Genomic DNA, 14666 nt, shown 5'->3' with positions numbered 1-14666 from the left:
TTATTGGAGTCGTTTTATACAATAACATTGCTTTAAATAGACATTGAAACACTGGAGACATCAGACCATGAAAGTCTTCTTGTGTTGAAATGGAAGATTGACAACATTGTTGTGGTTTTGAGGATGGTGGGTCTCCAGGATTGTTCAGTTTGCTGGAAATAATTGTTGTTAATGTTTAACAGCTTTACCAAAAGGTCATTTTCTTGGCAAACATGTTTTGATAATTAGATTTTAATACATGTGTGGTTCATTATATACTTCAATCTCTGTCTTGTTTTATGTATTACATTACGCATCAGTAGATTTCACAATATGTCACACTGGGTCATTTTAGAAACTAGGGTAATTTTGGGACATATTTTATGCCAATGGAGTGCTCAGATAAAACTTAGACCGAGACATACTCTAGTTATACATTTAGCCATTCTGTGTATCCATTGGGAAATTTGTGGAAAGGGCTGTAGGAGATTTATAACTTGCTACCACAATTCATCTCAAAAGTTTCCGCTTCTCATTATTCAGGTCAGTAAAGGCAGATTACATAGTTGCATAGTTACATAGCTGAAAAGAAACTTGCGTCCATAAAGTTCAGCCTTCCTCACATAAGTTTTTGCTGTTGATCCAAAAAAAGGCAAAAAAACCTGGTCTGAAGCACTTCTAATTTTGCAACAAACTAGGAAAAAATTCCTCCTTGACCCCAAAATAGCAGTCAGATGTCCACCACTAATTATAAATTATATCCCGGTATGTTATGTTTTTGCAAGTATTTATCCAATTACAGTTTAAACATCTGTATGGAATTCCATATCCTTATTGCACTTACGGTAAAAAAACAATTTCTTTACCTTAGATGAAATCTCCTTTCTTCAAGCCTAAATGTGTGACCTCGTGTCCTATGAATAGACCAGTTTATGAATAGATTTCCAGAGAATGGTTTGTACTGGCCCTGAATATATTTGTATAATGTTATCATATCCCCTCTGAGGCGCTGTTTTTCCAAACTAAAGAGATTAAAAATGTTTAACCTTTCCTCATAACTAAAATGCTCCATTCCTTTTTATCAATTTTGTAGCTCGTCTCTGCACTTTTTCTATGCAGATATGAGAGGGGTTGCAGGTCTACTAATGTCTGCAGTATTAAAGCTCATTGTGAATCCCACCATCACTCTCTAATTCCATAAATAATAGGTTGTCTCGTTAGGCTAAACACCATATCATTTTCATGCTCACTCATCACGATATCACAGTTCATCTCCATAGATATCACGTAAATACTGTACCACCACAAACTGACAATTATACATATTCTTTTTAAACAAATAATGATACACTTCACATTCATATTGATTATTAACAAAAACATAAACTGCTTCAAAAATTTATAAAACTGTTTCTTTTTTTCTCAGGTCAATATTGTGGTATCTCCAAAATTTGTACGCATCTATGTGGACTGCAGTGAAGTTGCGGAAAAGGAAATTAAAGAAGCTGGTAACATTACCACTGATGGATACGAAGTGCTTGGGAAATTAGCAAAGGGTGACAAGAAATCAGCACCAGTAAGAATTCTATAGACAATTATGGCTAATATAAAATAGAAATTATTCTTTTAATTTAACCATGGAGTTTTTTTTTTCCTCTAAAAAATTGCTTTTTTAAATAGCAAGAGTAATAAAAATGGAAGTTTATATAATTAAGATGAAATCATTTTCTCATATGCCTTCATAAACTAGATTGTATCTGTGTGGGGAATTTAAATGATTTATTAAAATGCAATGAAATAAAGATGGAGACAAACTATGCATATTATTTGTAACAGATGTACCTCTGCTTCTTGTAAATAGACCTCCAATTTTTAACTTGCAGACTGAGACAAAAGTTTTGTATAGAAATAAATAAAGGGTACAAAATGCAGAGCAATCCGGGACACAATATTTCACATGGTATTCAAATTAAAACATGCAACACCATTTCATACATACATACTTATTAAAGAGACTAAATGTCTTAACAAAAAACAGTTATATTAAACTGGAACTTGAAATAATTTTAAATGTGAAATATTGGCGTAACATGCTTGGCATTTTTTATGTCACAATAAGTCTAATTTCAGAATAGGCCCGTATAGAGCTATATTTAGAAAAATATTCAGATTTTTGCATTTCTTTTGTCTTGTTTAGCTTGATCTTCTCTGTCAATAAGACTATAGCTAGAATTCAAGTTGTATATAAAATATAGAATCATGTATAAAATGTGGCATTCATTCGTTTATCAAATACCAACTTTCAACTGAATTCACTAAAATCAAATTTGGTTGAAAGCAAAATCTCAAACGAAATTCATCTGCATTTGGAGGCAAAATGTACCTACTGATAGCACTGTCAGCAAGCGAGCAAATAGTTAAAACCCCATCGGTAGTGTGAGACTGGTCAGTTTTTACTAGCCAACTGAGACAAAAAACGATATACTATATAATAGGATACGGGGTTATGTGGTACACCCAGATAAGAACAATGCAACCTGTGTGGCAAAAATGATGGTATGGTATAAAGCTACAAATAGAAAGGAAAAAATATGGTGAAGTACATAGGAATAAGATAAAAACTCCATGAGGTAGAGAACTTACAAAACGTAAGGAATAATGCGCCTGTCTCCCCTCCAGGGCATTTAGAGATGGTAAGGATCTTTCCAATGGAGCCAATTCGTTATATTTTAAACGATTTTGCACTATTTTGTACCATCTGCTTTTTTTAGATTTTTGGCTCCATTGGCATGCCACAAGTGAGGCCTAAGCCCTAACTTAGGGGTGCCCAAAGGTTAGCTCCCTAGATGTTGTAATATCACAACTCCCATGCTGCTTTGCAGCCCTTTGGGATGCTCTTAGAAAGACAAAGCATCATGGAAGTTGTCATTTCAAAACATCCATTTGGGCACCCCTGCCCTAACTGGTGGACAGACAGCAATTGCTCAAACGTTAATACCCCATACCCGTCAGATAGATATGAAGATAGATAGATTTAATTATTTATTTATGTATTTATTCTGATGTCTAAACATACTAGCAAAACATATATTTTGTTAAATTGACAGTGTTTAATTTTCCCTATTTTTCTTTGCCTTTGTTTTTTTCTGCGATCTCATGTGCCACATCAAATAAAACAAGAAATATCAGTTAAACAATAGAAACCCCTGCCAAACAAGTAGTACTTAAATGATTTTACCAGCTGACATCATAGTTTGTAATTTCTTGCAGATGTTCATTTGTCATCTACTCAGATGCAGACGCTAGGGAAATATCTTGAAATGTCTGATTAAGAAATATACAAGCCGTCTGACAAATAAACACAATTCTCTTTTCCCTCTCCTCAGTTCTTGCTCCAGATGTTTGACATTGTGTGCACTGTCACCTGGACCAGTAGGGATAGATGCTGTGATATTCCATCAATGGTGAGTTGAGAAAATAATGACTTTTTCCTTAAAATTATATAATATTTTATTTTATACTTTTTAGATCTTAGATCTAATTCTGGATATGAACTTATCAAGTAATGCAAGTAAATGAATCATATTGCAATGCATCATACATGACAATAACTTGGTGGTAGGAAGCAGGTTACTCTCCAGCTGTTGTAGAACTAAAAATATCATAATGCTCTGCCTGTTGGGTGGCAAAGCATCATGGAAATTGAAGTTGTCCAAAGTTAGATAAATACCTGTTGTCTACTCCTGTTGTAACTGAAATGGAGATGTCGGCTAGAGACTTGACCTTTGGGTATTCATAGGTCAAAAAGCAAGGCCTGATTTAACATTTTATCATAGTTCTCCATTACTATGCATATATTATTTTATAAAATAATTGAATATAAGTATTTAGTTTGCCAGTCTAAACTATAAACATTTTAGGTAGGTAGTAGGCGAAAGCTTCCAGAGTGAAAATGATCATCCCAAATTTTGTAAACAAAATAATATGTTGCACGACATGAATTTCTAAAGTGATTTTACACAAAATATATTAAAATCATATGTGACTTTTACAGATAGTGGACTAGCACTGAGTTGCATTATACAGAAACACCTACTGTTACATAGACAGTAAGATGTAGAGGTGTTATAGGCAGACACATCTTACAATAATAGTAATCTAGTAGAAGAGTTACGGATCTTAGATGACGATACACACAGTTGCTAAACCCATTACTAGCAAGCAATGTCTACATTTTTTAGTTATCTCCAATAAGTTAAAAAACTATATCTAAGCATTTGTAGGATTTGTCTTCAATTTGTTTTGTAGGATTACACGTCTATGATAAATCATTGCTGCCTTTCACAATGGTAAAATGTCACCTGAGAAATAAAGCCCCTAAACAGGCTGCCAAGAAAAGTTTTTTTTTTTTTTTTCTGCTAAAGCAATTAGACCACTTTAATGATAAATCACTAAAATGTATCTACTGTGCTTTTGATTGAATAAATACTTCTTTACTATGTGCAGGGGGAGATGCTTACTTGTAGCCAATCTGAATGTCATTAATTAAAAAAAAAATCCTCAAAACTTAAAAGGTCACAAAAGCTTTTCAAATATCAAATTACTTTAAGAAACTGTTAAGTTATACAAAGGAAGGCTAGAATAGCAAATACAGTTTTGCCAATTTTTAAATAATAGAACAAACATACTTAGAGAAGCACTCCCTACTTCAAACCATGTGTAGCATCTCAATTACATATAACATGAATCGAGTTTAAGCCCATTTACAAACAACGGTTTACCCTGTGCCCACAATGATAATGATAAATGTTGTTTACCTATCATAAGCCAAGAAAGATGCTGATTACCACTCTGTGACATCACATGTACTTGTATTGTGTGCTCTGCGTGAAATGCCTGTATTAAAGAGTTTAAAATGTATAAAGAGTTTAAAGAGTATTTGCAATTGAATGAAATATTTATAGTTTACGACCAAGGAAAATAATACTTTATCTAATTTGAAGTTTATTGATTTTACTGAACTGGATTTAATACAACTTGCATCTACAGTGAGGGAAAAAGTATTTGATCCCCTGCTGATTTTTAATGTTTGTCCACTGACAAAGAAATGATCAGTCTATTATTTTAATGTTAGGTGTATTTTAAAAATGAGAGACAGAATAACGAAAAGAAAATCCAGAGAAACACATTTCAAAAAAGTTATAAATTGATTTGCATGTCAATAAATGAAATAAGTATTTGATCCCCTATCAGCAAGATTTCTGACTCCCAGGTGTCTTTTATACAGGTAACGAGCTGGGATTAAGAGCACTCTCTTAAAGGGAGTGCTCCTAATCTCAGCTCGTTGCAAGTATAAAAGACACCTGTCCACAGACGCAATCAATCAATCAATCAGATTCCAAACTCTCCACCATGGCCAAGACCAAAGAGCTGTCCAAGGATGTCAGGGACAAGATTGTAGACTTACACAAGGATGGAATGGGCTACAAGACCATCGCCAAGCAGCTTGGTGACAAGGTGACAGCAGTTGGTGCGATTATTCGCAAATGGAAGAAACAAAAAATAACTGTCAGTCTCCCTCAGTCTGGTGCTCCATACAATATCTCCCCTTGTGGAGTTTCAATGATCATGAGAACGGTGAGGAATCAGCCCAGAACTACACGGGAGGATCTTTTTAATGATCTCAAGACAATTGGTAACACACTATGTGAAGGACTAAAATCCTGCAGCACCCACAAGGTCCCCCTTCTCAAGAAAGCACATGTGCAGGGCCATCTTAAGTTTGCCAATGAACATCTGAATGATTCAGAGAAGAACTGGGTGAAAGTGTTGTGGTCAGATGAGACCAAAATCGAGCTCTTTGGCATCAACTCAACTCGCCATGTTTGCAGGAGGATGAATGCTGCCTATGACCCCAAGAACACCATCCCCATCATCAAACATGGAGGTGGAAACATTATGCTTTCTGGGTATTTTTTCTGCTAAGGGGACAGGACAACTGCAGCACATCAAAGGAACGATGGACGGGGCCATACACCGTCAAATCTTGGGTGAGACCCTCCTTCCCTCAGCCAGGGCATTGCAAATAGGTCGTGGATGGGTAGTACAGCATGACAATGACCCAAAACACACAGACAAGGCAACAAAGGAGTGGCTCAAGAAGAAGCACATTAAGGTCCTGGAGTGGCCTAGCCAGTCTCCATACCTTAATCCCACAGAATATCTGTGGAGGGAGCTGAAGGTTGCCAAACATCAGCCTCAAAAACTTAATGACTTGGAGAGGATCTGCAAAGAGGAGTGGGACAAAATCCCTCCTGAGATGTGAGCAAACCTGGGGGCCAACTACAAAAAAAGTCTGACCTCTGTGATTGCCAACAAGGGTTTTGCCACCAAGTACTAAGTCGAAAGGGTCAAACACTTATTTCTCTCATTGACATGCAAATCAATATATAACTTTTTTGATATGCATTGTTCTGGATTTCTTTATTGTTATTCTGTCTCTCACTTTTAAAATACATCTACCATTCAAATTATAGACAGATCATTTCTTTGTCAGTGGGCAAATGTTCAAAACCACCAGGGGATCAAATACTTTTCCCCCTCACTGTAGGAATAAAATTATAGGATTTGATTCCTGTATATTTTCCCCTCAACCTTTTCTTGACACATCATTCTATCAGATTTTTGCCTTTACACATGTCATGTTTTTACAATGATTAAGACATGTTTGTGTGTACTTTGTATGTTAGTCTCTGCTTTCGAATTAACAGTAAAGAGTAACTATTGTTCACAGTATTAAAATGTTTTAGCACAGGTGTGTATTAGTGCAAGGATGACCAAAAGATATGTTCTAGAACTACATCTTTCATGATGCTTTGCAATTCTGAAGGCTGGCAATACATCTTGGGAAGTGTAGTTTTTACAATATCTTGGAATGTACCTTTTTGGCACCCTGCATAGTCATAGCAAAATGTTATGAAAGAAACAAATACTCACAGCCTACTACATTTTAGCACCCCCCCCCATTTTATGCAAATAACACTTTCTACTTCTTAAATTGTCCCATTTCATTAACATAGCTGGATACAAGGTGATCATTTCACATAGTTATATTGTACAGAAATGCAGGTTGAGGCATGCATATATTTAAGCAGCATAGCCTGAGATCATAGGTCATAATATATCATTAATAAAATACAAAATAACCTTAAGGGTTGTCAGGTATGGTGGAGGCAAAGAATATGAAAAAGTCTTCCCCAAAACACAACAAAAAAAATACAACACATGCATGTATGCATGCTTGCACGCACGCACGCACGCACACAAAAATAATTTTCTGGTAATTGAAACAAAAATACATATTCTTGTGCATAATCGATGCTGTGAAATGTGTAGAATCTAAAACTTCGTATTTTAGAAAAAAAATTATAATATTATTATGTTATGGTGTTTATTATGGTATTTCCTAATTCAATAAATGTGTTTCGTTACAAAGCATTGCGATATCATATAATAACAACAACTTAACCATGTAGTGTGTCTTTTTTTTTAGAGAGATGAAGCCAAGTGCCCACCCTTACCACATGCCTGTACGTGTGCTCAAGACAGCATCGGAGCACCTGGACCCATTGGCCCATCCGTGAGTTTGCTTTAAGTTTTTTATATAAATATATCATTTTTTTAACTCAGAAAACTGAGCAGACAGTTTACTTTTCAGTGGTTACAATTTTTATGTTAATTGGTTAGTTTTAACTTAAAGAGGATAGATGGAAAGAAACAAAGACTGTTCCAACTATTCAACAAAAACACAACATGTATCACACATTACTATCTATTCTTTCCGCATTTCTATCCAGATCAGTGTTTACTTAGGAATATCAACTACTTACATATATGACCCTAGTCCACTTTATATGAGGAATTATCACATTCAACTAAACATAGATAACAGCCTAGCACAATGCTGTAGTTGCCATGAATATTTTTTCAATGTGTGGGACAAAAACATCTTTTTTTTGGGAAAGTAAAACATTAACCGCTGTAAAAGACACATGTAAACACACAAGGAGACCAACATTCATGCTATACCATTCTAAACTAGTGAGTGGGATGTAGTACTGAACGCATTACACTAATTCAGTGTACCCTCCTTTCTGACCTATAGCTTTCTAAATATTCCCCTAATTCAGACATAAGCAATATTAGGAACTCCGGAAGCTGTGGACTAAATCTCCACAATGCTTTGCCAGCATTATGGCTCTGAGAGCATTATGGGAGATGTAGTCCACAACATCAGAAGTACTTAAGGTTGCTTACCCTAGCCCTACTTCTTAGCACTCCCCAACTGAACCCCATGTCCTCTATTAGCATTCACATTTAATCCTCTCCTAACTGGTTTCTATCTCCTGGGTCCACATTGATGAACTCAATAGAAAAACAGAAATGTTTTCACTGAAGTCTTTAAAATGTTTAACTGCTTTGTCAATATAACTCTACCAAATAAAGCTCTAGCATTTCTGATAATGTGGAACTCACACTGTGTGTTAAAGACATATTTTAACTTCTTGTTTGACTTTGCACCAGTGTAGTTGGGTGATCTCATTGTTTTCGCTAACCTCTAATATAACCCCATGCAGTTACAGTTATGTGATATCATTGTTTTGCCTTCTTCATGGTGTCACCTTTTTCTTTGTTTACATTCATGGATAAATGGAGCAGGCTTGCCTTTTCAGGATCAGTAAATATTATATATATTGATACAATTATCAGCCCTCCAGTACTGACATGTTCTCAATTTTCTTTTTTTAAACTATAATTCCACAAATCATCTGAAAAATATAAAGCACAAGTCGTGATTCTCAATAGGAAACTAGTGCTTATCCAAACTCACAAGCTGACTGAGTAAGATTGGCAGCGATAATGAAACACAAATGTGCTCATGTAAAGAATTTCGAATGGCCTCATGTGAAATATCTTTCTTTTAAAGTGCAAGAAAATTAAATCCTAGACCTCTCAGAGTCAAAGATATTTTATTAGGAGTTAAAGATTCTAACAAGATGGTGCAACAAATATTCAATTTTTTCCCCTTCTATTTTTAGGGTATGCCTGGTAACAAAGGACCCAGAGGTGAAAGGGGAGGAGATGGTCCTAGTGTAAGTATATTTTAACGTTGCAGTGTGTAGATATATATATATATATATATTTTATATGTACTCCTATTATGCAGAATCCTATTATTTAGAAATAGCTATTGATGAAGTGGTCATTAAGTAAATATTTTTTTGTTGTTGCTCAAAGGAAATTCACAACTGTGAGTGAAAGTTACACTTCATAAATCCAAACCAAAATTACATAGTGAACTCTGCAAGTGATCAGCTTCATCTTTCTGATATAGTAATGTATTAAAAATAGCTTTTGAACAGTATCTCTAGCATAAAAAAGATCAGGCATTTACTATCAGCTGCAGTCAATGCTCTTCGGATATACCGGATTTATCGGCGTATAACACGCACCGGCGTATAACACGCACCTCATTTTCAGAAGGAAATTCCAGGAAATTTCCACCCCTTCCATAGTATTTCCCCCCCTCATCCCATAGTGTTCCCCCCCCTTTCCATAGTATTCTACACCCCCTCCCATAGTATTCTCCCCCCCTCCCATAGTATTCTCCCCCCCTCCCATAGTATTCTCCTCCCTCCCATAGTATTCTCCCCCCTCCCATAGTATTCTCCCCCCCCTCCCATAGTATTATCCCCCGCCTCCCATAGTATTCTCCCCCCTCCCATAGTGTTCCCCCCTCATCCCATAGTGGTTCCCCCCATTTCCATAGTATTCTCCCCCCCCCTCTCCCATAGTGTCCCCCCCTTTCCATAGTATTCTTCCCCCCCTCCCATAGTATTCTCCACCCCCTCCCATAGTGTTCCCCCCCTTTCCATAGTGTTCCCCCCCTTTCCATAGTATTCTTCCCCCCCCTCCCATAGTGTCCCCTAATGCACTTTCCCTCTTGTCCCATAATTACTTACCTGTCTTGAAGCGTGGGCCGGCTTCACAGCGCGCACCGCGGTACTGGAACTTAAATTTCAGGTTCCGGTTTCCGGCAGGACTGAAAGGAAGTGTGCACACAATAGTGTGCACACTTTCTTTCAGTCCCGCCGGAAACCGGAACCTGAAATTTAAGTTCCAGTACCGTGGTGCGTGCTGAACACCGGCCCACGCTTCAAGACAGGTAAGTAAATATGGGATATCAGCGTATAACACGCACCCATCATTTTCCCCCTATTTTCAGGGAGAAAAAGTGCGTGTTATACGCCGATAAATACGGTAGTTACTCCATCATGATGTACACCAGAAAGTCAATTCCACTTACCTAATTCATATTTTATTTGTAAATACTGTTTGATGGTATGGTATGAGGGTAGTAGACATTAACACTGAACATGTGTTGGTCTATACAAGTGCTTTGTCAACAGCTTTCCCCAAATAAACTGTATATGAATTGATACATTATACCTTTTTGCCTATGAAAAAGATACAAATAAAGTAAGTGGGGTGCATATTCTTTCACTGCTCACTGCTCACAGTGAAATTAGTAATTTTTGCCCGACGGGGACTTGGCGTGCTTAATGCATGTAGCATCCATAATAATGGTTTGGCCATGCAAGGCCAATCAAACTTATTATACTGAAACAGTAGTATTATTAATTTTGTTTCAGTATACTTTTAATAAAGCTGGAGGTTTTACAAAACATCGCAGAGCATGGAATAGGCAATAGTTAATAAATAATTAACATTTAATGAAACCTGCCATGCTGAGAAACTCTGTTTTAAATCATAGATATAAAGTTGTGTATGGTTGATATCAGAGTTTCTTAAGGATAATATAAAAAAATGCCATTTCCTGTATTGTTCACAAAAGTTTGGACTGGATTCAATTATCCAAGATAAGACACGCTACTGTTTTTTTGTCTCAAAGTTTTGTATAATGGTCTATGGAAGATTTTGAAAATTATTAACAGATGTCAATGTGTTTTAAGTAATTGAATTCAGTCACTGATGTTTTGAATTGAGACAAAAATCAATCAAAATGCAGTTCACCTTAAGCATACAACAGGCTTCTGTTTTCACATGCTGTCTTTTATGACAATATCGGTGTGACATCCCAGACCTCCCAGGTGCATTGAGGTCTGATGCATGCTGATAGGCTCACATATAGTGTCAACCTGTAATTAAGCATGTTGATAGGCCCACATATGGTACCACCCTGTAATTGAGCATGCTGATAGGATCATACATTGTATTAGCCTGTAATTGAGCATGCTGATAGGCTCACACATTGAATCAGTCTGTAATTAACCATGCTGATAGGCTCACACATTGACTCAGTCTGTAATTGAGCATGCTGATAGGCTCACACATTGAAATAGTCTGTAATTGAGCATGCTGATTGTCTCACGCATTGAATCAGTCTGTAATTGAGCATGCTGATGGGCTCACACATTGAATGAGTCTGTAATTGAGCATGCTGATTGGCTCACGCATTGAATCAGTCTGTAATTGAGCATGCTGATGGGCTCACACATTGAATGAGTCTGTAATTGAGCATGCTGATTGGCTCACGCATTGAATCAGTCTGTAATTGAGCATGCTGATGGGCTCACACATTGAATGAGTCTGTAATTGAGCATGCTGATAGGCTCACACATTGAATCAGTCTGTAATTGAGCATTCTGATAGGATCACACATTGTATCAGCCTATAATTGAGCATGCTGATAGGCTCACACATTGAATTAGTCTGTAATTGAGCATGCTGATAGGCTCACACATTGAATCAGTCTGTAATTGAGCATGCTTATAGGATCACATATTGTATCAGCCTGTAATTGAGCAGGGTGATTGGCTAAGATAATATGCATTACCCTGTAATTGAGCATGATGTGTAAGGATAAACGATCATGGTTACTCACTATACCGGAGATTGTTGGGAATTGACCAGAGCTTTTTTAGGCCACATTTTAGGCCACATTGGAACAATTCTTCATTTGTTTTATTATTTTCCATTTATTTTTCTACTTTGCTTGAAATACATTTGTGATTTACTGTTAATTTCCTGAAAGTTCTCTGTTTATAGAATAACCCTAAGTGATTGTGTTCAATGGCTACTCCTTTTAACTTAAGGCATTCAAACCATACGTGCCTTTCAGCAAATATGTGTTCAGTTACTGGCTATGAAACCACAATTTTTTTCAGAACGTTTTACAATCAGGAATACATCTTAGTAGATGTACAAAGTATGCTTAACCCCTTAAGGACACATGACGTGTGTGGCATGTCATGATTCCCTTTTATTACAGAAGTTTGGTCCTTAAGGGGTTAAACAATTATCTTGGCTCCATATTTCTAAAATGAAGTAAGCTCCTTTCTGTTGAATTACATGTTCCAAATTAACTAAATAATAATTTAGAATATAAAAGGTTACTGATAGTGTTAGATATAAGGATAACTTTGAAGAAAACTTGTAATTTGTATTTCACAAGTGATGTACAATTCATGACTCCAATAATATGGGCCTCTATTCCTAGAATTAATAGCCCGGGGCAGTTCTAGACTTTGAGGGGGGCTAAATAAATTATTTAAGGTACCCATATCTAAAATCAAGGATCAATGGATTTATTTACACTAACTGGGGAGCATCCAAGACGCAGATGAGGTCTACCCTGAATTAAATAAGTATATTAGGCAGACCACCCACTTGATGTTTATTATTCTTCACTATGTCTTCACTTCATTGATATAAGCTTCACTTATTTAATGATTACTGTATTACATTGCTGAAAATGACGTGTTTATGTAAATGCTATCAAATGTGAAGAAATGCATGTTACCGAACCTATGACAACATCTTGGACTAAATATATTTAAAACAAAGCCCTTAAGTTTTCACTTTGTTTTCACTTTGTGTTGCTATTTATAGGGACCTCCAGGTCAGCGAGGTGACCAAGGTCCACCTGGACCCCAAGGACCACCTGGACCTCAAGGACCACCTGGACTCTCTATTCCTGGAGAACCTGTAAGTTTATTTTTTTCTACATCTTAAATACACTTGATCTAGGTAAACCCTTCTGATACACAGAGTAGAAGAGTGTACATAACAATGCATTTTAATAATTGTATTCTGAGGCATGTTTCATTTGTACTCATAAACACTATAGGCACTATATAAGCACTATAGCTAAGTTTACAGCCTTTCATTACTGTTCACAGCCTTTCATTACTGTGCAGGCTTGAATGGATGATGAGGAAGTGAAGCTTCCACAATATTATGGAAGCCGAATGGTTGGGTTTTAAGTGTTGTGAGAACCACGTTTTATGTAAAACTACTTAGTACAACTAGTAAATACATTGAACAGAATACATATATGGGAAATTAAAGGGCTCCTAAACCGTAATTCATATACACTTACTAATAAATGGTTCTTCTTTTTTGGTCATATAGGGTCGTCAAGGAATTAAGGGTGATTCTGGTGACCCAGGAATACCAGGAAGGATGGTATGATCTTTTATTTATTTGTATATGTGTGTTATGTTCTCTTTACATTTTCTACTGTTCATGTTAAATGCAATCTATCTGAAAGCAAACTGAAGCAGTATGAATGTGTTATCTTAATTTCTCATCAGCTCAGGATCACCTTCGGTTCTTATCTTATATCAAGCTAACTGTGGGTAGAACACGCTACTAATCTCTGATCAAAGCTACATGTGCACATTTGTCTAAATATTTTATTTATTTTTATTTCAGGGATCACCTGGAGTAACTGGACCACCTGGTCCTATGGGGCCACCAGGACAAAGGGTAAATTGATAAAATAATTTTATAGTTTATTGCCAACTGGCATTTTTTTAAATGGCATGTGTTTTTAATGTGCTTATCCTTTTGTGCTGTCATTAGTCTTATTTTGTATAGTTTATAAATGATGATATGGAAAAAAAGTATAAGGAATGAGAAATATTTTATGTTTGTATAGTAAATATCATTTTTTTTTAAATATGTGCTCTTGCCATTGAACTATGTTCTCAACAGCATGCACATTCCAGATAAAGTAAAGAATCTATTTGAACTCTGTTATCCGAAGTGGATTTAGTTTTTTAATGCTGATAGAGACTTTACACCTGTAGGTTTTTGTTACTGCAGTGTAACTCCCCAAATGTACATAAAAAGCAATTCTAGGGTGAAGTTCTATAAGAGCATCATAAAAAACATTCCATTGGTTTTCTTGGGGGATGCTTACATTTTAGAATATGATCCAACATTTGTTCTTATGTCACATCCCCAAACCTTGTTATCCATCATTTGGGTGAACATTAATTACTACTGCCTTAAAAGAAACAGTAAGGAGGACGGTATGTAATGACAGGAGGGCATTAATGTTCCATTGACACCCAATTTACCACTTGTCAGTCAATAAAGCAATTTCCTTAGCTTTTAAACAATAATTTATTATAAAATTTAAAGTAAATAAACAAATAACACAGGGAAAACAACATTTAAAAAAAAAAAAAACATTGGTAGTATTATTGGTTTCATGTTATCATGACTCATGAAATGCAATTGTTGGCAGTCATTTCTGACACTTGTATCAATGTCAATAAAAGTGTTGTATGTAACTCATGTGATAAGTACAGCAAGCT

At 36.0% G+C, this 14666-nt stretch overlaps 1 protein-coding gene across 4 annotated transcripts in view; it reads left to right on the top strand.

Moving 5' to 3' along the window:
- Positions 1 to 14666, top strand: part of COL12A1 (collagen type XII alpha 1 chain) — a 165349-nt gene that overhangs the window by 129640 nt on the left and 21043 nt on the right. For all 4 annotated transcript variants that reach the window (XM_063442995.1, XM_063442998.1, XM_063442996.1 and 1 more), the window contains 7 exons: positions 1406 to 1555; positions 3366 to 3443; positions 7532 to 7618; positions 9078 to 9131; positions 12952 to 13047; positions 13474 to 13527; positions 13777 to 13830. In XM_063442995.1, coding sequence (XP_063299065.1) covers positions 1406 to 1555; positions 3366 to 3443; positions 7532 to 7618; positions 9078 to 9131; positions 12952 to 13047; positions 13474 to 13527; positions 13777 to 13830 — 573 coding nt within the window. The remainder of the gene's footprint in view (positions 1 to 1405; positions 1556 to 3365; positions 3444 to 7531; positions 7619 to 9077; positions 9132 to 12951; positions 13048 to 13473; positions 13528 to 13776; positions 13831 to 14666) is intronic.

This window comes from Pelobates fuscus, chromosome 2 (assembly GCF_036172605.1).
Source record: "Pelobates fuscus isolate aPelFus1 chromosome 2, aPelFus1.pri, whole genome shotgun sequence".
In the NCBI taxonomy this organism is placed as follows: Eukaryota; Metazoa; Chordata; class Amphibia; order Anura; family Pelobatidae; genus Pelobates; species Pelobates fuscus.
This window is presented reverse-complemented; position numbering and strand designations above follow the sequence as displayed.